General features: G+C 36.6%; 1 protein-coding gene across 10 annotated transcripts in view; it reads left to right on the top strand.

Moving 5' to 3' along the window:
- Positions 1-25,097, top strand: part of SENP7 (SUMO specific peptidase 7) — a 44,918-nt gene that overhangs the window by 2,447 nt on the left and 17,374 nt on the right. For 2 of the 10 annotated variants that reach the window (XM_058862712.1, XM_058862722.1), the window contains exons 3-13: positions 1,893-1,997; positions 4,223-4,317; positions 13,020-13,217; positions 14,827-15,024; positions 18,368-18,483; positions 19,249-19,418; positions 20,378-20,726; positions 21,287-21,444; positions 22,372-22,518; positions 23,944-23,977; positions 24,749-24,916. In XM_058862712.1, coding sequence (XP_058718695.1) covers positions 1,893-1,997; positions 4,223-4,317; positions 13,020-13,217; positions 14,827-15,024; positions 18,368-18,483; positions 19,249-19,418; positions 20,378-20,726; positions 21,287-21,444; positions 22,372-22,518; positions 23,944-23,977; positions 24,749-24,916 — 1,738 coding nt within the window. Of the gene's footprint in view, positions 1-1,892; positions 1,998-4,222; positions 4,318-13,019; positions 13,218-14,127; positions 14,184-14,826; positions 15,025-18,367; positions 18,484-19,248; positions 19,419-20,377; positions 20,727-21,286; positions 21,445-22,371; positions 22,519-23,943; positions 23,978-24,748; positions 24,917-25,097 lie in introns of those variants that run through there. The other 8 variants (XM_058862740.1, XM_058862749.1, XM_058862730.1 and 5 more) reach the window with 7 other exon arrangements.

Here is a 25,097-nt window from a genome sequence, read left to right as displayed (position 1 = left end):
TTTTATTTGGGAAAAGCTGAGGTAACTGCATACCTCACGTTTAGCATAGATTCAGACCTCTCTTTGCCTATTGACTTTGTGTTTGTTCTTTAAGTTTATTGTGGGCACTGTAAACTGACATCTTCTTAATGCGTGCAAGCATTGGGAAGATGCTGTGTGGTGAGCTGGAGATGTTGCTGGTTAATGTATTTTGTGCTTTTTATCCCTTTCTGTCAGTTTTCTCTTCTTTTTACTGAGTCTGACTTTATCTGTACTTAATGTTGTCTGTTAAGTCTTTACAGAGGTTATCAGAACATCTCTAATTTTAAATGTATGTTAAAATTTTTGATTACTATGTGTTCTTTGTAATCTCTTAACAGAAGCTGTTAGGCAGCAGGTGGAGGTCTGAAGTAAGAAATCTGCTCCTAGCCATTACAGTGCAGATCAGAAACATACATTTTGACTGATAAACGTGTTTATAGGCCACTTCTAAAACAAAACCAACCAAACTAATTTGAAGCAATCTACTTATAAAAGTTCCTGAATAACAAAATACCTTGTTTCAATCCTTCCATGTTGATTGAAAAATGAAGGGAGGTGCTTGTATGAGAAGTTGTTGCCTGTGTGTGATATTTGAATCCTTTAGAGTTTGAGGAATCTGTATTTGTTACAGTGTTTGACCAGCAAAGGCAGCCTGAGGTACTGTATAGAAATTTGGGTCTAATTACAAAAAAACTTTAATCTTAGTTTCAAAGAAGTGTAGAGAAGGAGTAAGAGCACTCACGATTCAGACTGAAGGATTGAAGTATTATTTCATTATGTGCAGCATGCTTCATTATGGTGTGTCTGAAGGACTACCTACTGAGCTAATGAATGCAGTTATGTTGCTAATAATTAAGTTGTTAGTGTCACTGTTCTGGAATCCCTGCTTGTAATTTCATGTTACACTGCAAGGCATCTGGTGGCTTGCAAATCAAGTTTATTGGACGCTTTACAGTGTCCATCAGTAGCTTCAGCTTTTTCCTGCCTGAGCTAGACTCAGTTATCTAAGAGGTGTAGATGTTGCATTCTCTCTCTGATACATCCTCATCTGGTAGTATTTGCAATGTCAGGTTTTGTTTCTCAGGATGCCTGGAGCAATAGCAATGCTTGTACTTGTATTCTTTCAGATCGTACTATTTTAACTGATTTAATTAACTGATAGGAAATATCATCCTGTTCCCTTGTCTTGAACTGGTACAAATTTAGTTTGATTATTTTTGGTTTGATTTTCAATAAACAAACCTTTATTTCCTACATATCTTCTTTTCAGACACAGTGAATTTCTGTGGATTACTAACTGCTTTCTCTTTCAATAATTATTTTAAAAGTGCTGGCTCCATTTCTGTGGGTGTTGGCAATGAGAATAGCTGGTACCATTTTGAGTACATTAAAGTCTGTTTGATGCTAAATTATCTTACCAGAATACTTGGACTCTTATAATATGTAGTTGTTCTTCATCCTGAATCTTTTCTTTTGAGAAAGCAAACCTGGTTGTGACATTCAGCTATTTCATTTTTGCTTTATCATTCTCTAAACTGAGACGGTTAAACTAGAGTGTAAACAAATCAGAATGAACTAAGAAAACTGTGCCAGTGGATTGTTTGTCACCTTTGTGTCACATTTGAAAATGTAAAGTTAATGTAATAGAGCTTTGTCAGATGGTTCATGTGTTAAAACTAGCTCATCATGTGGTATGACACATGATTTGGGATCAAATATTCATGAGGATGCATTTCAAGTAAAGTCACAGGTCAGGGCTTCCCTTACAACTTTATTTTGGCCAGTTAAGACAGCTTTGTACATGGCTGTATGTCAGCTCATAGCACAGTGGATACTTTAGTTTTACCATGTGTAACATCATCTATTTTCAGTTTCGTATACCAAAGAAGAAAAACACCAAGGATGGTGCTGTCCAAGTTCAGTCCCCTTTGGCAAGGCTCCCAAGCTCCCACCATTGTGACTACCCTTTAAAAGAGGTAAAGAGAAGTTCTTCAGAGTGTAAAGTGTGTAGGAGAATACTACATGAGGTTTTGGTTTAGTGTTGGAGGCTGGGTATTTTCAAAAATAAGTACTGCCTTGTGACCAATAACTCATCTAGATTGTCTTGAGAGAGACGGGTGTCTAAGTCTAAAATCTGTTTGCAAGCGTGCATTTACAGAAATGGGAGTCTCAGTACCATGTTTCCAGCCTAAATAATTGAAAAGCAGTTTGTATTCAAATGTAAGTTTGAAACTATCTCGAAAATCATTAATTTAAAGGTAAATATGATATTTAATTTTTTTTAGTTGATTGTCTTCTGACTATTGAACTTGTACGTTATATTCAGATCACTTACCAAACTTACTGTTATATGGAAATAACCTTTACATTGAGTATTCAGTTATCCAAGAGCTTAGCTTTTAAGAGAATATACAGAGTACTGTATGCCTCTTGACAGAATTTTAGGTGCTAATACAGAAATAACTGTATTAAGACCAAAAGACTGTAAGAGTCTTACGGCATTTATCATAACTGAGTGTCTGGATCATCTCAGTCATACATAGAAGCAAATATTTGCCTCTATAAATCTGTTCCGAATTTACTAAGCATTTCAGATGTCAAGTGTTGGAAACATATTTTGCTACTCTTGTTTCCTTCAGCTCAGCATCCAGAGTTTCTTGCTGGCTTTAGTGCTTTCAGAATCATGGGCCTGGACAAACAGACCTCCTCCCCCTCAGAGGAGGCTGAAAGGTGTAGTGAGGGAAGGTAGGAATTTTTTCTGACTTACAGTAGTGGTGGTAATGTGACCCAGGTCTCTTGGTGGGCCTGGTCATTTGAGAACATTGCAATAGAGCCTTGCTGTGGGGTTGTGTTCTATGCTAGTAATGCTTTCAGTGAGCAGAGCATCCAGTTGCAGTCAGGTTTTGAAGTGGAGGTGATGTCTTTGTGCCTACAGCAGCAACCTCTCAGGCAGATTCACACAGCACTTGCATGGAGTTCTTCCTGTATTTATCTCTGCCTCTATAAAAATAATGATTTGAATGGGTGAATTGAAAAATACTTCATTTCCTTGTTATTTCCTGGATGTTGTCTAATTTTCTGTTTCTTATTTTTCTTACCTATGTCTATATACTTTGAACTTTTCCACATACTGGGAGATTTCAAATGCTTCAAACACTGACTAGTTTTTATGTTCTATTTTAAAAACACTTGGTCATGAGTTGTCAGAGTTTGGACCGTGTTATTTGAGAAACTTTGTGCAGTTTTCAGTGATTTGGATGTATAGATCTCTCCTGTGCTTGAACACCAGTGGTATGAGGTGAACTAGATAATGTTTGAAGGCAGGAAAAGGGGAGAGCCCAAGACAATTTCTTGCTGCCACCTTTAGTAATGGGCTTATTTTGCATTAGAGTTAGTCCCTATGGTAATGAAAAGTTTGATTTGGGATGCACCTTTCAGGCTTCACTAAGGTATGTAGAATGTGGATGGGCATGAACTTTTCAGGTGCCCTTCCAAACCACACTTAATCAAAAATGAAGATAAGTTTGTCTACTTTCAGCCTGAGTGGTAGCCTGAACCTAACTTTCAAGCATCTCTTGGGTTTATTATATTTTGAACTTTAAGAAATGAGGAAGATAGGAGAAGGGTTGGAAGGCTGGTGGTTTCTGGAATTGCAGCAATAACTATGTTGTTATGGAGCTTCATTTATTTGATTTGAAAATATAAGTACTTTCTGGTAAGGTAAGACAATTTGGGAAAAATAAAGTCTTGCTGTTCTGGGGTTTGCCACCTAAATACTACACCTTCAAATTGCTTTTCCTTCTCAGAATTTTATATCTTTTATATCCATGTTGTAACCTGTACAATTTGCCTAAATGCACAGTGTTAGCCTCTACTTTCTGTGTCTTGTGTATTTGTGATTATGTGGAACAGGCCTATGTCTGAGTTTAGTCTAGTCCCTCTTGAAACTGGGAAACAATAGAAATATATAGATAATAATATATAAAGATATTTCTTCAGGAGAAAAAAATTATATTCAAGATCAGGTAGTATGTGGATTCTTTCAATCAAGCAAATTCTTTGCAAAATTGCTGTATATGCTCTTCATAACTTCGATATATTTGGTCAGCTGCATTGTTTGTGTCCCAATTTTCTAGTGCATTATCCATTATGACATATTCAGGTTTGTTGAAATCTGCTAATTTTATTTGTTTTGTTTCAGTGGAGATTAAGTGCCAACAACAGAAAGCCTTCCACAAAAGGGAAAAAGCAAAAGGATTGCAACAGACAAAGCTCTAATGATGAAGAATCAATTGGGTAAGAAGTAATCTCAAAATCAGTTTGTCTCTATTTGTATATTCAGAGTTTCAGAGTCTTTCTTGAAGATGAGTGTCTCTGGTCTCTAGCTAATTATTTGTGTCATGCAGAGATGGTTTTCAAGCCTCACCTTCAGACAATCATGCTTCAGTGGTCTAATGGCAGCTGTAACCTTTCCTTTGTGTAATGGAAGCACAAGACTGACATTAGAATGAGAGTGCTTACTAGAGGAATTACTGCTTGTTAACCTGCTTGGAGTCCTGGAAGGGGTTCATTGCTCTTTAAGTGTAAATCGTCATTCTAGCCCTAGATATCTTTAGATATGTAAGAAGCTTCCCAGAATTCTTTTTCTCATCCCTTTTTGTTCTGTACTCCACTCCCATTAGCCTAAGCTTTATCAACTCTTTAAAACAATATAAAAAAACCTTAAACAATATGGTGATTAGTAGTGGAAGGAAGATAAAAAAAAAATGAAATCTTTTTCAGCTTGGTGTTACTGTCATGGCATTTAAGTAATTAAGACTGCTGATGTGCTGCTTCTTTATTCTCTATTGCCAAGAGCAAATATCTTGGTTTCTTTGAGATTATGGCAAATTGATATGCTATGTATTATAAGATAAATCATCATCTGCAGAGTTGTCACCTAGGTAATTGTTTATCCAAGAATATTTTGAAGCTGTAATTTCTGTAGCTAACAAATGGAAATGAAAATAGATAGTAGAACTAGATTTATTAGCAGCAGCTAGGAAACATAATGACTTTGTGACAAAATTAATATGTTTGTTGTAATGAAACAATTGTTATTCCCCAAATCACTTAATTCTAAATAAATGAGTAAGCATTATCTGCCCTGTTTTCTGGCTGCAACTAAACTTACCCATAAGTGGTTTCTTTTCAGGAGAGGCTGTTCACAAAAAACAAAGTGCACGGGTAATGAAAATGCAGGTGACTTTGACACTGCTGATTTCTGTAGGCTTCTGGTTTATGAATAGTCATTGTTTAGCCTGGTCTGTATATTCAGAATGCTTCAAAGTTGCAGGGAAGAGCTAAAATTGTAGAAGATGCTGAGTTTATTTTTCATACCTCCTCAGAGGCATAGCTGTCTGTTTACATGTACTTGCCTCAAAAAGCTTCTGTCAGTAACTCTTAACTGAGAGACCAGCTTACAGGGTCAACCTAACAAATAAAATTCAAGAAACTGCAATTAAATTCTATGTTGTGGCATGGTTGATATATGGTATCAAGATATCAATCTCTAAAGGTCTTTCAGGAAACTTTAAACTGATCTTCAAACATTGAGAAGTTTGGTTTCTTTAAAGCTATCTTTAGATCTGTTGTGTATTAATTTTCAGTTGCATATGCTTATTTCAGTATGTTAGAGACTTTCAGATAGCATTTTTAGGTGTTCCATAATTTGTACACAAATTGTTAGTAGTGCAATAGTGAGAATTTATTTAGACTACAAGGATACAGCAAATATTCTGATATTAAGCCTGTACATTTTTCAATTCCTTGAAAAGAGATGTGTGTCTAGAGACCAGCTGGAGCCTCTCTGTAAAATAAATTTACTCTCCTGTCTGAAATGAAGCTTGTGCTAAGTGTTCCATTTGGGTACTCAGTGTTTCTCAGTAAGTTAGCATCAACATGGAGACCTCATTGCATAATAAGTGAAAAGAGCACACAGGTTCTGAAGAGCTGATGTTTGTTGAGCAAGAGTCTGAGAGCTAACAAAACTCAGAAAAGAGTGAAGTTATGTGCTGCAGGTCTTTATGGTATATTAGTTTTTATTCCCAGTGAGGAATTTTTCATTTGCTTTGCAAAGCTGGAAATAAGTCTTAATGACAAACTCCTATTAGCTCCTGATATTTTAAAAGCAATCTATGTATTGATAGGAGCCAATCTCAGATGCTTAGGGAGATGTGTTTTGTCTGAAGTGTTGCTTCAGGACTGTTACCTAATTTTAGTCATAAAGGACAAAGTGGATGTATTAGCACAAACTTACACCTTCAAATGGAGTTTTTTTTCAACTTCTGGATTACAAAGTTTGGTAGTCAATTACCTGTCAATTGTGCTGTGATGTGAGCTCATGGGGGTTTGTAGCAGCAACTGCAGCTGATCTCACTGGTACAGCTCTGCTCCTGGGCTTGTGAGAGTTGATTGTCAGGAGGTTTGTCTGTGGTCCCAGAGGGGGCTCCTGGGGTAGGTTACTTCCCTAGTTAGAGGGAAGGGTGGAAGGAATACTTAAATAAGATGTGTGCAATTCTTTCAGGTCAATATTTTAAGTGTTCAGTGAAATAGATGTTACAGCTGAATCAAATACTGACCCTGTAGCAATCAGGTTTTTGTGGCAATCATTTACATACTGGTCCCCCTTGCCCTAACAAGTGTATTTGGTCTGGATATGGGGTAAAATAATATGGCCATGAAGATAGTGGTGTAGACAATTAATAGTAGTTTAGTCCCAAATGAGCCAGTCTTGTCTCATTTTGATCACTTTCTAATACAAATTTGAATGAATTTGAGACGGGAGTTCCAGCACTGGTGTGTATACACAATATGATGGTTGGGTAAGGAACCATATCAAGCAGCTGCCATTATTGTGTGAAATAGAGGTCAAATATTTTCCCCAAAGAGGTATAAACAATTAATAGCTTTTAGTCCTGTGGTTTATAAGGTAGGATAATTCTTTTCTTCCCTGTGAAAAGCAGTATGAGACTTGTCAGGAGCAGCTAACAGCATTTTTCATAATATATTTTTTTTTTGTCATTCCATCATTACATGCATAAGTATGTTTTCATTGCCTTTGCTTTTGTATTTTTTTCAGTTTAGGGGAGGTAAATGAGAGACTATGGTAGGTACTTGTTTTAGAAACAGAAAAAATTGTCTTTGATTTTCCTTCACCAAGATGCCTCCAGTGTAATTGTTTTACAAATTGCTTGCTGGGTCTATTGGTGGATCTTGCTTTTAACATATGCTTTGCTTTTTTTCTGTTTGACACTTACTTTAATATTTTGAAATGTCTTTTGCTTGAGTTGCTCACTTTAATCTGTGGACAATTTAACAGATAATTTAGGGATCTGTGTCCCAGCCATTGTTTACAGATGTACAGGCTGGCTTAAGTTTAGATATTTCCCTTAATCTATTATGCTTCCAGTCTCATTGAAGTATAGATTGATTATGATTTTCAAGAAACAATGCCAGAGGCCATATCCCTTTTAGAAAGGAAAGCCATTGAAAGTTCTTATGCTGCTCTTCTGCTCTGAAGGTTAGGTCATAACCGGTTCAAAAACTTCAGTCAAAACCTGGTGCCAGATAGGAAGTGATGCCTTGGCCTGGCACTGACAAGTGTGTACCATTGACTTCCCTATTTAAGGTTCCCCTCCTTTGAAAAGATTGACAGTGCAAAGCTTGCTTCATGGTATGTGTGTGTGCTTGAAATTATACATTCATTTTTGCTAATGTACTTGCCTAAAATCTATAAACCCCATTTAAATCAAGGGCATGGGGAACATTCAGTAATTCCAAGTACCAATCAGTAATTAAATAATTACAATCAGTAATTAAATAGAGGACCCTGGAGTCTGTTAAGGTCTAGACTGTGTGAGCAAGGGATGTCAGACCTGGATTTTCAAGACGGCCAACAAACCTATAGGTAGTGAAATTCTGCTTCTGACTCCTTTACCTTGTGCTGTGGGCTTTTCCTTATGTTGTTTAAACACTCAGTGTTGGAATATTTTCTGTTATCTTTACAAGTCTTGATTGTACATGGTCACAGTGTCTTTATTTCAATTGTGTGTACCCACTGGACTAATTACCTTGCTGTTTGAGCCTAATTTAGTAACATTTCACTGTGATATCATGTTTGAGAAATCAAAAGAAAAAAATATGTCATTTCTGTGGGGTAGAACAATGAAAACTGAAAGAATTGAGATCTGGGAAACTGATAGCCTTGGTTTGTTTTTAGTCAGGAGAGCTGAAGTGTTCCATAGAGAATAGCACATTTATGTTGTTTCATGTTCCCCAGATTTTAATGATTTTAAAACATTAAGAAGCAATTTTCTGGTTCACATCTGCATATTGCTAGGGCTTACTTCTACGACTATTCTCTATTTAGAAGAAAAAACTCCATTTAGTTACTTCAAGGTTTGATTTTTAATTTTGAGTCCTGTTGGAGGAGGAGGGGAAATAGCTGACTTAGTCTTTGATTGCATCATCTCTTCTGGCATCCCAAGACCTGAAGTGACTTCAGTTCTTTAGTCTTCAGTACTGGCCCTCTAAAGTAGTTTGGGTACTTGTCTTTAGGGAGGAATTTGACAGAACAAGAGTGAATGTCTAGTTTCAAAAGATAACTTGTATAAATTTTCTTGATGACTTTTACCTTGAAATTTCCCTTAACTGCTTCAGTGGCTGTAAATTTTCCTAACAGCCTAATAAGTTCTTATGTAGCTGAATTTTTAATTGACCATGTTTCTTAAATATGTGTTCTCTATTTCCTTGGATTCTGCTTATTTATTTATTATTTCTTATATACATTACAGTGGACAAACAACAAATGATGTAAGAAGTCTGGTTGCTATAAGCTCTTCTGAGGTATTAAATTGTGGTTCATGTGTAAACTCAATGTTTGAGAAGTCCAGAAGAAAGACAGAACTTCAGCTTTAGTAGGGATTTCTATAGGAAAATAAGTCTTTTGCTTCCTGTGCTGAATCAAGAGCATTTACTGGACTTGGGATGTGCTCACTAAGCTGCTACAGTTGAGCTCTACCATTTAAGACATTAATATACCTAAACTCAGGATCTGTGTTCACTTTCTAAGCTTTTCAGTAATTGAAACATATCCTGAAATGCAACTCCAGTCTCTGGATCCTCAGTGTTGGACAAGCCTCTGACATCTGCAGTATTTGAGGCAGGTTCTTGGAACACATTTTTGTATTAGCATTCATAGACTACATACAGAACTAGGTGAAAGAAAATAAAGGTTAAAGCCTTTCCCAGACTGAATAAAACATTCTGGAGCTCTACTGTGCTTTATATTGGTACTGAAATGAGACTGCCTTTGCATGTGTGACTTTTTATTGCTTTCACAGAGCCAATGTCTCACTTGAAAAACCCAGGATTTTTTTTTTTTCAACAGCTAATCTGTTACATAATACTTTGTCCGGTGTCCATGTCCTTGGGATCAGAGTGCCTGAAGTGCATTTTGGGGTTATTTTTTATTGGTGCTTTTTTTTTTTTTTTTCACTTGAGATAAAGCCTTAGCTCTTTTGCACCAATTTTTCTTCAGGAAACTTCTCATAGAAGTTCAGACAGTGAAGGAAACTGCCTTCACTTGAGCTTAAGTTACTTAGGTTTGAAAAGGAGCCATTTAGATTTATTGTGCATTTGCAGTGGTCTGCAAAGTGTGGAGACAATTCACTGGGATACAGGAAGGAAATATTTTTTGTACAATTACAAAATATTTATATCATCTTTATTGCATTCCTTTCAAAATTTCTATTCCTGTGTTTTATAATCATAGAATTGAGGTTGGAAAAGACCTTTAAGATCAGCCTGTCACTAGTACTTTTCTGTAGATTTTAATTAAATAAACTTTGTAGAAGGCACATGCTCAGAATACTTATTCCTGATAGGGATGTGTGATTAAAACATTTTGGAGACTGCTGGTGTGGGAAAAGCATCGCAGAGCTCTAAGAGAGCACATTATGGCATTCAGGGGTACAGAGATCTCATCAGGTTGACAGCCATCCATCTTATGGGCAAGTTGTCCAAGGCTGTCCCCTGCCAAGTGGGTAGGAACATGTCTCTTCAGATTCTCTGAGGGGTTATGTGTCTTGTGACGATGGTAAGTAACTAGGGAAAGGAAATCTCAATGTCAAGATTGAAAGAGCAAAATAAAGGGGTTGTGTGGGACATCTGCCCCAAGTTCATTGCGTTTCACTAGCATGGCAGTTCCAGCCCTCAGTGGAGGTTCTAGCATGTCTGTCCTTTACCAAAAAAGGGTTCCATGCTGTACCTGTATTTGTCTCTAGGTACCATGTAGCCGGGCTGCTGAGCTGGATGCAGCATGTCAGTGGGACAATTAGAGTCACTTGCAGAGTTGTAAATGCACTGAGGAATAGCAGCCCTTTGCTTAGGAAATGTTACTGTAGCATGTGTGTAACAGCTATGTGAGTAGTAAGATTTTTTTTTCCTAGCTATTAAAAAAAGGCTTGTTCTACAGTGAGAACAATATTTTTGTTTGTTAGGCAAGGCATGCAGTAGGAAAAAACCCAATTCTCGCTTCAGTAATTTTTAAAACCCAACAAATCATCCTGAACTTCAGTGTTTTTGTAGGACCAGCTCTTGGAAAACAAGTCTAGTACTCAGAGGTTTGAAAATAAAGTAAATCCTGACAAATCATCTATGATCCATAATGCTTATAAATTTATTTATTTATAAATTTTATAAGCTGAAGTCCTGCCATGTCGGGATGTGACACTGGTAACTGGGTTCTTTTCCCCGGGAGTGAGAGTGATGAGACAGAGGCTGTCTTCTCATATTTGGACTTGGTAGTTCTTTCCTTATCTGTATTACATATATACAGAGTACAAGGAGCTATAGACAGTAAAATAGAGAGGTACAAAATGGCTAATGAAGAACTTCTTCAAGGTCTTTTATATGTCTGTTTGTCCAATTAACAAATGCCAAGTAAATTATTTTTCTTAGTGACCCAATGACCTGACACCTGTGTGCTGCACTGCAGCATTTTCTGTCCAATCACTTATTGTTACCCAAAAATCCCTAGAAGAAGATGAAGGAGAAGGGGACAACAGCCTAAATCCTCCATCTTGTCTCTTGTTTTCTAAAATAGCTTAAATCATAAATTCTAACTTTCTCATCCAGTGACTTAAGAAAACTCTAACTTACACACTCACATTCCCAGTTTCTCTACTTTAACAGCTGTCTCCATGGTGTTATATGAAATTCAGTGCTCTCTTGGGTGTCAGAGCCAGGTATTACAGATAAAGGCACATTTCTCTGTGCCTTTGAACCCAACACTGCCATTAGGTCGCAACCACCTTAATGCAGCACTACAGGCTGGGGGAAGAAGGGCTGGAAAAGTGCCTGGGGGAAAAGGCCTTAATGGTGCTCAGTTACCTTTTGAGGCCAGAAGCCAAGACAGCTTTTTCAGGCTTGTCTGTTTTTAAAATGTAGATCTCAGAGAAGCAGATCTAATCTCTAAATAGTTTAATCAGTTGTCTGTCTCAGAACTAGCCAGCTACTAGTTTTTTCTAGGCACAGAGGAAGCTCTCAGCAGCTTCTCTCAGAAAAATAATTTCTGTAAGTAGTGTCTTCTTTTTTACTAAATATTGATTAATACAAAACCAACACAGTGAACATGAGCCAGAGTGTGCCCAAATGGCCAAGAAGGCCAGTGGCACTTGGCCTGTATCAGCAGTAGTGTGGCCAGCAGGACCATGGCAGTGATTGTCCCCCTGTACTCGCCACTGGTGAGGCCACCTCAAGGGCTCTGTCCAGTTCTGGGCCCCTCATTAACAGAAAGACATTGAGGTGTTGGGGCGAGTCCAGAGAAGGACAGTGGAGCTCGTGAAGAGTCTGGAATATAATTCCTGTGAGGAGCAGCTGAGGGAACTGGGCTTATTTGTTCTGGAGAAAAGGCTGAAGGGAAGACCTTATCATTCTCTAAAACTACATGAAAAGAGGTTGTGGCAAGGTGGGTGTTGGTCTCTTCTCCAAGACAGTCAGTGACAGGACAAAGGGACATGTACTCAAATTGTACTGGGGAGGTTCAGGTTGGATATCAGGACAAATGTATTCACTGAAAGAGTAGTTAAGCACTGGCATAGCCTGCCCAGGGAGGTAATGGAGTCACCATCCCTGAAATTGTTCAAAAGCGAGTAGACATGGGACTTTCACAGTATGGTTTAGTGGACATGCTGGTAGTCAGTTGAAAACTTGTTGATCTTGGAGATCTTTTCCAACCCCTATGATTCTGTAAGAAAACTCTCTAAATTACTAGCTATACTGCAGAATTAATTCTTTATGTGAAGATTTCAGTACCAATCTAGCAGAACTACCAAAGTATAGATACTTCTTTAAACACCTTCAGTAGGGCATTTTTACTGACTTTGTAATTCATAATTCTAAGTAATTTGTTCAGTGAAATTGAATAGAAATAATTGTAGCTTCAGAACTGGGAGATTTATAATAACTTATTTTTTTCCCCAGCAAGATCATAATTAATCTGCTGTATGGGAACAAATAATATTCATGGTTTTAAAATAAGATGACACAAAATAAGTGCCTATTTTCATATCCTGCAAATGGTCATGCATATACTTTCAGAATAGCTTGTAAGGCTATAGTGACACTACATCCAACATTTTGTGATAACAAGATGCACCAAAATTCCCATTTCAGTGTTTCTGCACTGAAAGTTTACCTCTTCAGTATGACACATGGTTATGTTGGTCATTCATGCCAGAAGAAGAAACCTTGAAAGGTTGTCCTGATCAAAAGATGAGTTTGATCTTGATTGCTCTTCTCCAAAGAGGACTGATTTTTAAATTGCCAGGGCAGTGACCTTAATTCTCTAAGGTATGGTGCAGAGACAGTGAACTCACAGAATATCTTAGCTGAATTCATGTGACTTAAAAAGTTCTCAGGACCCTATTATTAATGTATTGTTATATGTATGGCAGGCAACCCAAAGTTATCTTGACGAATGTCCTGAGGACGAAAATAGGAAGAAAATATACACAGGCGCAACCTAAAACTGGTGTTAATTTTTCTGATGCTGGCAAGCTGCAGTCAAATCAAGCACCCTCATCATCTGCTGCCAGCGTAAAGATATGGCAGATTTTAAACCCTACTCTCCAAAGTCTTTTTCTGTCTAAAAGGTATGTTGTCTTTGCCTCATGTCACTAAACAAAATAATTTTCCTTGCAGTTATTTCTCTATGAGAAAGTGTTCTTTATTGTACCACAGCTTCCTTGTTCATGAACTGTATTTTATCTCACATCAATGAATGCACTTGTACCTGGTTCCTTTTGATAATCATTGGGAGAGATGGTGCCAGGCACGCTGTAGTGTTTTTTTCTGGTAAAATGCCTTCTAGATGGTCCTGTACTGTCAAGACCAGTTGATTCTAGTTTAACCATTGGATTCTCCAGGTGTTTGGCTTTTTTTTATTCTCATGAAAAAAATACATTTGAATTTAACTGCAGCCTTTTTCTCAAAGAAAATATCAAGGTGTATTTTCAGTGTTACTGCTTTAGACTACTCATGAAAATAGGAAAATTGGCATAAATGATCAGAAGAAAAGCATATCAAGTCCAGTATCTTCTTTGCATCCCTCCAAGCAGTGGTCAGTTGTAGAAATTCAGGGAAAAGTATGGTGAGAGTGAGTTCTTTATTGGCTGGGTTTTCTGTCTGAGCTTCTGATGACTGTGTAGGGGCTTCCTTTACGGGAGGTTACATCCAGCCTACATGTTTTTCAGTATTAGAATTTTGCTCTTTAAGTTGTATCTCTTAATTGTTTACCCCCTGTGGGTCTCTGCAATCATGTCTGGAAGGTAGTCTCCTGATGAAAACTAAATTTGCATCTTGGTGCAAGAGGAAATCTGAGTGCTCTCCAGACATCACACAGTCTGTGCTGGAATGTGCTCTGTGGATCAAGACAGACAACAGAATTATGCAGTCAATACCCAAAAGGCAGTGGTGTTCAAAAGACATTCAAAAAGGCCGTAGCCTTACAATCTAATCCAAAATAAATTGCAATGGAAGTGGTAGAATTTAAATCCCAATGTGAGAAAGGAAGTGGATATGGGCTATACAGCAAGCTGGCTACTGTGGCATTGTATGAAGTAAATTGAGTTGCTCTTACGCATCATGTGTGTGTTCAAATGGGAGTTGCATCTTTATGTTTCTGCTTGGCTTATTTTTGATGCTTGTCTGTTTTAACACCTGGGGGTGTTTTTCTGGGTCTTGCTATACTGTAGAGTGCCACGTCATAGTTGAGGAGTGGAATAAAATCTAATGCTACCTTTTTGGTACATGCTACATTTTTACCTTTTCACTAAGGGCTTTAGAAAATTTGCTCTGTTTTACTGGAGGCTTCTTGTTCAAAAGAAAATCAAGATTGTTCCTTCCAGAGTCCTGAGAAATGTATACAGATACTACATGAAAGCTTTTTAGAGATAAATATTTACCAGTTTCTAAACAATACTGTGTGATATGTTAGAGGCAATGCAGTGTGCGTAGTATCTGGCTAAGGGCAAATTACACGGCTAGTTTTTCTTACCCTGATCTTATTTTGTGTTTATCTGTTTTCCTTGTATTTTAAGTTTCTTAATGAGATTGATTTTTTTTTGATTTTTTTTTTTTTACCTCTGAGGGCCTAAAAATGTTGTTTAATTGTCAAGCCTCTAGGATACATGAATTTAACAAGAAGTTTGTTTCACTAGATTTCAGCGCAGTACTTATGATTTGCTGTTATATGTATGGCAGGCAACCCAAAGTTATCTTGACGAACGTCCTGAGTACGAAAATTGGGAGAAAGTACATAGAAAGCCACGTAATAATTGATGCAAATTTACCTGCTGCTGACAAATTGCAATCGGGCCAACTACCCTCATCAGCTGTTGCCAGCCTACAGACATGTCAAATATTAAGTTCTCCTCATGAAAGTTCTTTTCTTTCTGAAAGGTATGTTACTCACTGCTGATTTTTCCAGTCTTCCTGAAATAACATAACTTCACAATGGAAAAGAATTTCCCTGAAACAACTTTTGTTCTACTCTTCCCTTTAATCAGGAGATCAGTTTCCTGAGTGCAAATTAACATGCTTCTACAATGAGCCCTTTTAACATTGCATTTGTTATGGTTTGTGGAACCTGACGTTAAAAGGCTACTTTTCTTTCTTAGAAAGAATTTCTGTTTGCAGTGCATCCCTGTTTTGATCTGGAAGATGCACAAGTATTAAAACACATCTAAGTTGGTTTTGTGTCCAGAACCAAAATCTTGCTTTCCTGTTGGCGTTAATGTGTTCTAGCATGATTTCAAATAACTTCTTTTGAAAAATTTCTCCAAATAACTCTCTGTGATAATGAATTTTTTTTCATATTAACCCACTGGTGGTCTCAGTATTCTTAACAGGGTGGCTTTGGTTAAGGGCTGTGTGTGTCCTCTTACCACTTAACATCTACTTTTAATCTTTTCTTCCTATATGTAGGTTGACCCAGCATCACAGTAATATTTGGCACATAAAACTAAAAGAAATCAGATACTGGCATTAGATAACATCTATTTTGGTCTAAGGTGGCAGTTGCATTCAAAATGAGCTGTCTCCTTTTGCCTATTATGGCTACGTCTTTGCTCCAACAGCAAATTTTCCACAGGAAAAAAAAAACAACCCAGGAAAAAAACCCTACTGAGGAAGACAGTAGAAAAATGAAGAAGAGAAGAATGATGTGGAGTTTTTTTGAAGGCAGGAGTAATTAACAGTTCCCAGGTTAAAACTGAGAAAAGTCAGTCATATTCCTCATTCTGATACATCAACATCTTAAAGAACTGAAATTAATAGCAATTTTTTTATTTTCCTATTGAGTTGCCCATTGCTGCTTAAATTAACCTGACAAAGCTGCAATTTAAATGAGATTTAGAGAGAACAGTTTATTAGGCTGTCTCATTTTAAAGTATCATATTTCTTCCTAACAATTTTCTGTAACTTAAGGCTGGCTGAAGTGTGGGGTGTTTGGATTGTTTTGAGTTTAGGTTTTTGGGGGTTTGTTTTGTTTTATTGCAAGATAAGACTAATATTTTAGCGTCTGAATTTTTCACTCTGTAAAGTTGTGGATGATGGAAGGTAGTGGATTTATAGAGAGGAAAACATGAGCTCTTGTATTTAATGCTCTAAATCTGAGGGTACCTCTTGTGTATTTTTTCTGGCTTATATCTGGAGCACATTATCATATATTAAACACAATAATGGTTTAAATTAGTAAATTTTTTTAGTAGTTGTGAACTTAACTTGCTTTAGATTTTAGGAGTGGTTCATTGTTTGAATGATTAATATTCTGTACCTGCATGGTTTTATAATGTATTGTGTAAAAGGCTTGTTGTCAAGAACCAATTAGGATGATTTTTCACCCTTCCCTCAGTGCAATTTGTAATAGATACCATATGGGCAATGGAGAATTTAGGAGTGATTTCAATAAAGTCATGGCTTAATCCTGGCCACCTGTCTGTAAGTAAAGTCAGTGCATTACATACACTTGGCACTGATTCTTTTGGGGTCTCTTCTTTGGAGGAGAGTAATAAAAGCTCCTCCCTTGTAAATGTTATGCATATGTATGCTTATGATCATACAGAGAATCTTTTGTACCATTAGAGAAGCTAGAATGCATGTTTTGTATTGCTGAAAATCGTGCTAGTTTTGTACTATGGAAATTTCAGATCAAGTCAAAGAATTGTGTGTCATCAGAACAGGGTGGTAATAAGTTAACTTACCTCTATCAACTAGAACTCACTGCCAGCTGCCTCTTTCTATTCTTGCTCTTTGTATTACAGAATTGGTGGATTTTTGTTGCTTTACTGTAACCCAATGTGAAATGCATTTATTTAAGTGAGCACTGACTTGTCAGTATAATTAATGAATTTGAGGTAGGTTTTAAATGTAAAGAAACTTAGGGTTCTAAAGTGTTTACAGTATTTGTTTCTCGTGGTCGTTGAGAACACTTTACAATGTATATTGCCATAGCTTCATAGGTGATGCTTATATCTGTTAAGGGGTGCATTTGAAACTGAATTATCAGCAAAGCTGGAATTCAAAATAAAATGTGCAGAATTTATGTATAAAGCAAATATGTTTAGGAAAAGCTGTTAGCTGAAACAGCCCTATTCAGGGATTTTCTGTTGTTAAAATCCCTGAATTGTGATGTTGGTGTGAAACAAATGCTTATAAACACTTGATGGTTTTGTATGGTCTTTTAAGACAGTCAAATCTATATAGCTGTTATGCATGCAGACATTTTAGTGGAGAGAGAAGGGTGGGTTCCAAATTAAAGTTTTCTATAGTGACCTGCCTAGTCTATGGAAGACTGTTTTCTTCCATATACAGAATGAACAATAGCATTTACTGGAAACTACTTCTGTATGTGGTCCAATTCATGATTCTTTGTGAATGGAAAGAAAATCAGTAATTTTTTCACAGTGCTCATCACTGTAGTATTGGAGCACCCCAAAAAACTTCATACAGAATTCCCAAAGAGCACAGATACTGCAATTTACAGATTGATCTCTAAAGAGTAGTCATCTGTTCAAATAGTGTTCAACAGTTTTGGTTGTCTGGTTAGAGATATCAATAATATTTTTTGCCATGGTGGGTGATGATTTTTAGGAAGCTTGGCTGTCAGTGATATCAAGAATTGTGATGATCATTTAGTTCTTTGAAAATTTGAGGCTGCAGCATTCTGACTTGAATACATTATAAAATGATGAACACAAAATCTATTTGGATTGAGTACTGTAATCCTTTTCTGTTTCTTTCTTTGTGTGTCCCAGCTCTCTCCACCACCTTTAAAGTTACTGTTTCAGGCCCTTTTGTGCAGGAATTTCTGTTTCGAATAATTTCACATTTCAGGATCCTACTCAATGGATTCTATCAGCAGTTCTGAATCTAAGTTAAAAATACACTACATTCCCACCATATTCATTACAAAGGCAAGGATAATCAACTGACTGTTCTCTCTTTTTTTCTTACGTGTTCTTGTTGCAGTCATTCCTTACAGCAAAATAATGTTTCAGTGTCTGGTCTCAAGCATGTCATACTCTCATACTGTGCTTTTTAGAAGCGTCTGTTTCATTAATAGTGTTAGAGAATCTGTGTATTTCCACAACTGGACTGAATTAATTTGTGTTTCATTAGGCAGGATCCACATGCTTATAGGAGAGACAGAACTTTGAAGACTGACCAACTTGTATTTCTGTTGGGATTTTTATTCAGTATTATTTCAAAATTAAAGATAAGTCATAGTTAATATTATTTACAGGTCTGAACGTTGCCTGAGAAGGACAGATGATGAACTGTGTAAATTGACAAAGGCTTCTAAGGAAGTAGAAAGAACTAATGCTGTCACTCTCAGAAGACGAGAGCTGCAGAAGAAAGGTTTGTAATGAGCAGTCACCTGGCAGTTAAGTATGAATTTTGGAGAGTATTGGGATATTTAACTTTTTTGCTCTAGTATTGTGAGGAGAGCAAAGAAATAAATTGAGGTGTTATATACAGTGTATATGTTTCCTCAGAATGTTTTCTTTAGTTTTTTTTGACAGATACAGTAAAAATATATCTATATCTAAACTGCCTGGTTTTAAATAGGAATAAAGCTATGGTGAATCAAATCTGTGGAAGAAAAATGAGATTGAGTGCAGCCTCACTGCACTATTACAATCTTGAGTTTTCTAAAAAGTCTTATAATAAAGAATGCAGTCCATTAAGAATGCTGAAATGGTTTGTGAATCCTGCTAAAATATTCATGCTAGACAATATTTGCTTTCACTGCTGAAGAATTATGACCTCTATACATACTCTCCAGGGATAATGTGCAGTCTTTTTATGCTGGTTACTAATATTTGCAGATTAGAACAGGAAATTGAGAATATTGCATTTGGCAGAAGATAAAGAGTGTGGAGTATAAAGTGCTAAGTCTTGTTTGGAAGGGAGCTATCAATTTGGTTATACCCTTGACTAATTGTGCAAAAATAATAATAATTTTAGGGAAAATGCTTTGGCAGCCACATACAATTAAAAAAGGAAATAACTTATTGAGGAGGATACCTGCTTCCATGCATTTTATATAACACATAAACAATATGAAGAAATGTAAAGGTTTTTAAGGATAATATGTTAAATTACTTTTTTTTTTTTACACAGAAAACAAGCACTGTGGTGAACTGGAGAGGCGGAGCAGACACACAAACAGCACTGCACTTAGTCAGAAGGAATCGAGCTCTTTTGATTCTGAAAAAAGGAAAAGAAGATATAGTGGCCATATTTCTGATGATTGTAATGCACACATTCCACAAAAGTCACTTGTACTCTCTGTAAGTTGCACTTAATCGTAGCACACATTCACACACGATTCAGTAGCAGCAGTAGCAATATCCCAAATAAAAGGATTATGCCAATTAACAGGATTTATTATACAGGTATTATATACAACTACATACATGTTGAGGGAAAGTAGTTCAGTGATGCATCACAAGGAGTGAATAAATGTTCTTCTGTCCACATTATCACGATGTGCTTCTTGTAGCAGAAAGCTTATGAAAGATGAATGAGAGTGTTTGCTTCAGACAGGAGCATAGATTCAAACAGTTTGGAAAATAAGGCATCTAGCTACTTAAGTGAAGCTTCTTTCACAGATGATCTAGAATAAGGGTCATTAACAGCAAAACTGCGAAGTGTACCTGAGGTTATTGTAATCTTGCAGATGTCATCTTTTTGCTTCCTCCTTAGTCTGTTGTAGTTTTCCCTGAAGTTTTCTTCTTATCCATCATTAGGATTTGAAAAGAACCCAACAAATAAGACAGAGGGAATCAGTCAAGTACAAAGTTTGATTTATATTCAAGCATTTGTATATAAACAATAAAGGCATCTCTGTAGCCTTCTGATTTAAATCCTACAGAGACAGGCAGTTACCAAGCCTGTTAAACCCAGCTGACCAAGCCACACTTCTGGAAAGTAAAGAACAGCACTGATTATTGGCCTCACCATGTCTGACACTGACACAGCTGCTATCAGAAATAGTTCCTTGTTCAGTTTGAACTGGAAACAAGGCTACAAGGTCATTGTAGCCTTTTAAAAGGTTGTCCCCCCATGCCTTTACGTAATAATAGTCTTTGGAATACGAGGAGAGAGAAAGTATCCTGAATCGAGTATTAAATGTCACCGTGTTAAGCTATAATTATTTTTTCTAGGGCACAGGTAATATCAGTGATCAGTGATATGTCTAGAAATGTCAAGTAATAAACTTACATCCTGTTTCTGATTCCTGTTTTAGGAAAAGCAAAGTTTGAGTTCAGCTCAGTCTCCTGGCTGCAGAATACCCTGTGAGGATGGACAAGATCACAGATCTAATCCTATTCTGGTGCCAGACTGTCCAGCAGAGAGAGACTCTAAAGACTCTTCCACCCACAGCCGCTCACCTGCTCATAGCCACACAGAGGACTCTGCCTCAGAGTCTCCTCCCAGAAATTTGTCAAAGAAACAGCTTTCTGCCACCAGTGAGGTGGTGATTTCACCACAAGTTAGTACGATCAGGAAATTAAAGATGGACAAATTGCAGTACCTGAGCAAGCTGCGGAACAGATTCTGCAGGGGTAATCAGCAACTTGTTTCCATTGACCCAAGTATGTACTGTATCTGTGCTAATGACAATTACTGCTGGTACGCTTAGGTGCTAGGAGAACTCGAGCATAACTGACTAGTTGAGACATGGGGAACAAAAGATTGAAGACTGCCATCCTGTTGTTAGCAATGCATTGTGCAAGCTAGAGAATAGTGCCCAGTGTCTGGATCTTGTACCTGAGAAACAGGATAGACAGCAAGAGTCTCAAATTCCAATCTTCTTTTTTCAGCTGATTTGGTGGCTGTGGAAAAATGGAGTTTTTAGTTTTTAATGATGCTAAAACTGAGAAAAATTACTCTCTTCTTTGAAGCAGCTGTGCTGTGTCCTGTTTCATTTAATAGACAAATAATTTTAAGAATCTGGTATAAAAGGTGTTCGTAAAAATACAGAGCAGTGCTTGTTGCATACGCTTCCATGCGTGCAGATCTTGACTGGTTTGAGCAGTGTACTTTGATATATCACATACTGCAAAACAGAATTTTTACTTGTCTGAAATCCGCAAGGAATGAAATATTCTCAAGTTTGTAATTTGTAGTATATGTATACTTTTTTCCTTTTTAGTTATCCTTTCCAGTGATGATGAAGATGGACCTTCTGAATCACAGTGCTCAGAGCTGATGCAGGATAATATCGGTGAAGATAAAGAAACAGACCAACAGTCTGACTGCTGTTTCTCAGCCAAGCAATTAGGAGACAAGATGAAAAGTCACACAGAGCAGGTAGTCCAGTTTTTGGCCTATGTATTATTATGCCAAGCCTTCAATTTTTATCTGTAATGTTTGTTATAGAAAATGATTGTTTATTATGGTCCCAGCCACAAGCAGAAACTGCAGTAATTTATTTCACAGATAGAATACTGGACAGTCTTCAGAGAATATCTCTGGTACTGAAACTTGGGTGTTTTTGCTTTACATAATGTATTTCCTATTTTGAAAACATTTGGAAATATTTAATATCAGAAAACAGGAAGATCAAACAGTAACCTGAGGTAGACATAGACATGATGAAGATACATCTGTGGTAAAATTTGTTTCCATGCACTTTTACGTTGATCATAGTTTCTTTTTGTCATCCCGTCATCTGTTGTAATTCAGTGCTTATTGAAGTTCAAGGATCTTCATTGGCAATAGACAGAGATAAGGTGAAGTTCCCTTTCCTGACAGGCTAACTGTAGAACTTGAATCTAAAACTAGCCATAAGGTTGTTTTCCCCATTTTGGACTTGATTAGCCTTTGGCTGCTTGCTCTGACCTGGATCTGGGTTATCTCTGTAATCCTGAAACAAGTCACAAGAGCCATTGCTGCCTCTTCTCACAGGTAATCAATTCAATTATAGAAGCATTGAATTGGATCCTGAAGCTTTGCTATGAATAGAAGGGTATTATTTTGTTGCTCTGTTGTTTGGGTTTTTACTGACTGAGAACGAAGTCAAGAGCACAGATTGTGTGTTGGTAATGGAAGTATAGCAAGGTACTGTCAGACCCTTAAGGAAATTGTCAGTAATGGATGTAATAACACTTAGAGCCTTTTAATATGATTTTTTTTATGTGGAAGCTGGCTTTGGGAGTCAATTCTTACAAGGATGAAGAAAGGTATACAGGAGGGGTGTATCTAACAAGTCCTGTAATAAATACACTTTTTTCCCAGTCTTTAACAGAGTTAATTGAAGATAAATGTCCTGTCAGCTTACCTTCTGGAAGCACATCTATAAAGCAGGCAAACCTGGCACTGGATGTTGAATTTGATAGACTGCACATTGGGAAATTTAAGTGTTTATCAACAGGTCCTGCTAGGGTAAGTTGTTCTATTATGCTATTTTGTGAATATTTAAAAATTGAAATTCTGGTTAAACGAAGTCAATGGTACTTAGTGTGGAAACACACAAGAGATTTTATTACTGTTGCATTAAATTTCTTTGGCTAAATAATGGAGTGTGTGGTCCATTGCCTTGAGCATTTGGGTTGCTGTCAGTAGAAAGCTAACTGTGATTCACTGTGGCCACAGTTTTCACATGTGAAGGTTCTGTAAAATGCTGTACTGGAACACAAATCATACTGAGAAAGTTTTTAATGAATTCCAACAGAACACAATGGCCATATTAATGGCAAATTAATGTCACTTAAAAGAAAGACCACTTACTTTTCTCAGAAATAACAATTGTGTTCTAATAAAGTGGTTCATAATGATCAGAGTTCAGATATATACCATGCTCTTGCCTTTTAAACAGAAAATTGTTTGCTTTGTGGCTTCAGAGATCATAAAAGCAATACTAAAAGCTTTATAGTGTAGACAATATGCTACTCACAGGGTATAGAAACAAAGGTGAAGGTATTCTTTAAATGGAGCACCAGCTCCAGCAGTTTCAACAGATCTTTAACCTCGTTCATTCTGTATCTAGCAACTGAAAAAGAGATGTTTCAACCTGTGTATCTACTTTTGCCTTCAGGAGGACATTTTGAAATCTTGAATTGTAATAACAATTTCAGCTTCTCACAAAACAGCAGTTACAAAAACATTTAATGGAAATTTTCTAAATTAATAGGCAAAAATAATTTTAAAGATGAGTTGAAATAATTTCAAATCAATGCTCTTAGGTGTGAAGTAGAAATTTTCCTTGGGAAACACAACTTTGTGCCTCTTGTGGTTCCACAGGGCATCCATTGTTAATGTATATAACCTTTTGTCAAAGTGACAATAAAGCATTTTTCATTTAGCAAACTCACTTTAACATAGTAGCAGTGCAAGTGGAATCCTTAAAGGCCTTTAATTCAAAGATTGACGTAAAGTAATACCAGCATAGAGTTGAACCATTTCTATTGTGTCCTTACTTCAAGCAGCACATCTGACAGCTTCTCACACATGGCTTTAATTCCTTCTGTCCCACGTGTTCATCTTTTCTGTTCTTTTTAAGAAGCATATAGGCAGTTCTGCAACTTTGCTTATTTCTCAGTGTCTTGCATCTCTGAAATTACTTGCTGTCCTTTAGATTCTGCAATGTCTTTAGGAATGTTTTTTTAGGTGATATAGGCAATATGAAGTCTCAAACTAAGCCTATTTGACTTGAGCTTAATGGTGTTTTCCAACCTGAATGATTATATTATATTATTTTCAGTTTATTTCACTATAAGGAAAGATATGCAGAAATTTAAAAATATATAAATTGTTTTAATCAATTTGTAAAATGTAAATTAATTTATATTTTTTAAAATCTTGTTTCAGTTTACAATGAAAAATATTGTGATCCCATTTCAGGGTAAGAGAATTTTCTTTTTATAGCCTTTTCTTAGTTATATATTTAAAGTATTGGATTAGAATACTAAGTATATATTTCTGTTATTAACAATTTGTAATAGTTCACAAAGATATTAGATAGTTTTTAATTTTTTGTTTTTCAATAAATAAAAGTTTTAGTGTCTACAGTGTAAGCATTAACAACTTCTTGTGAACTTGTTTTAATGGCTTGCCTCCCATATTCCTGTCTATTTTAGGTGTTGAACTATAGTAGATAGGACTGTGCGTGTTTTTGAGGTGAAACACTGAACTTTTCAAATTAGCATTTTAGATCCTTAGGTTTACAAAAATGTATGAGTAGACTAAAGCTAAGAGAAATATAACCATAGATTGGTGTTTAGTTGATTTGCCAAGATGATGTATGGTAGGAAAAGGTTTATGAGCAGTTCTAAGTTGAGTTGACTGGAAGCAAGTAGGAATTAATGATTTGCTTTTTTCCATATTTGTAGGTATTAACGGTGGCTATTTTGAGGAAAAAAGCCAACTTTTTTTCAGGAAGAATCTTGCATGCAGGTGTTTATATTTTTGTGTTAGAATTTGGTAACTTTGTTTTATAGAGTTTGATGTAATTGACTTAAATATTGAGTTCTCTTTATGCAATGCAAGGAATAAAATCTAGAAGTACTGTGTTAATACACTCCGGTCATACCTCTCAGTATGTAATTACTATAACATGTAGGACTCTATCTGTGGTTGTTAAGAGCATGGCTTTTATGAATTCTGTTTTCTACAGTGTCTTTTAAGAATATTCAGCTGACAGTGGATACACTGGATCTGAGAAGATTTGGCTGGTGGAAAAGTGGTGGTGACTGTTCTTCAACAATTATTTTTCTTTGGTTGTCTGCGGATTATGTAGAAAAGATTGAAACCCAGATGGGAAAGTTAGTTACCAGCAAGCCATGTGAGTAATTGTTTTCCCCAAGTGCAATGAAAAGGTCATGTCAGTAAAATGGTTCTTTGACAGTTGTGTTTTTTGAATGCAGAGGAAAGCCTATAGCATTTTAAAGACCACAGAATCAGAAAAGATGTTGGGTTGGGAGGACCATAGAGTCCAACTCCAGGCCCTGCAAAGCACCATCCCC

The sequence above is a fragment of the Poecile atricapillus genome, chromosome 1 (assembly GCF_030490865.1).
Source record: "Poecile atricapillus isolate bPoeAtr1 chromosome 1, bPoeAtr1.hap1, whole genome shotgun sequence".
Taxonomy (NCBI): Eukaryota; Metazoa; Chordata; class Aves; order Passeriformes; family Paridae; genus Poecile; species Poecile atricapillus.
This window is presented reverse-complemented; position numbering and strand designations above follow the sequence as displayed.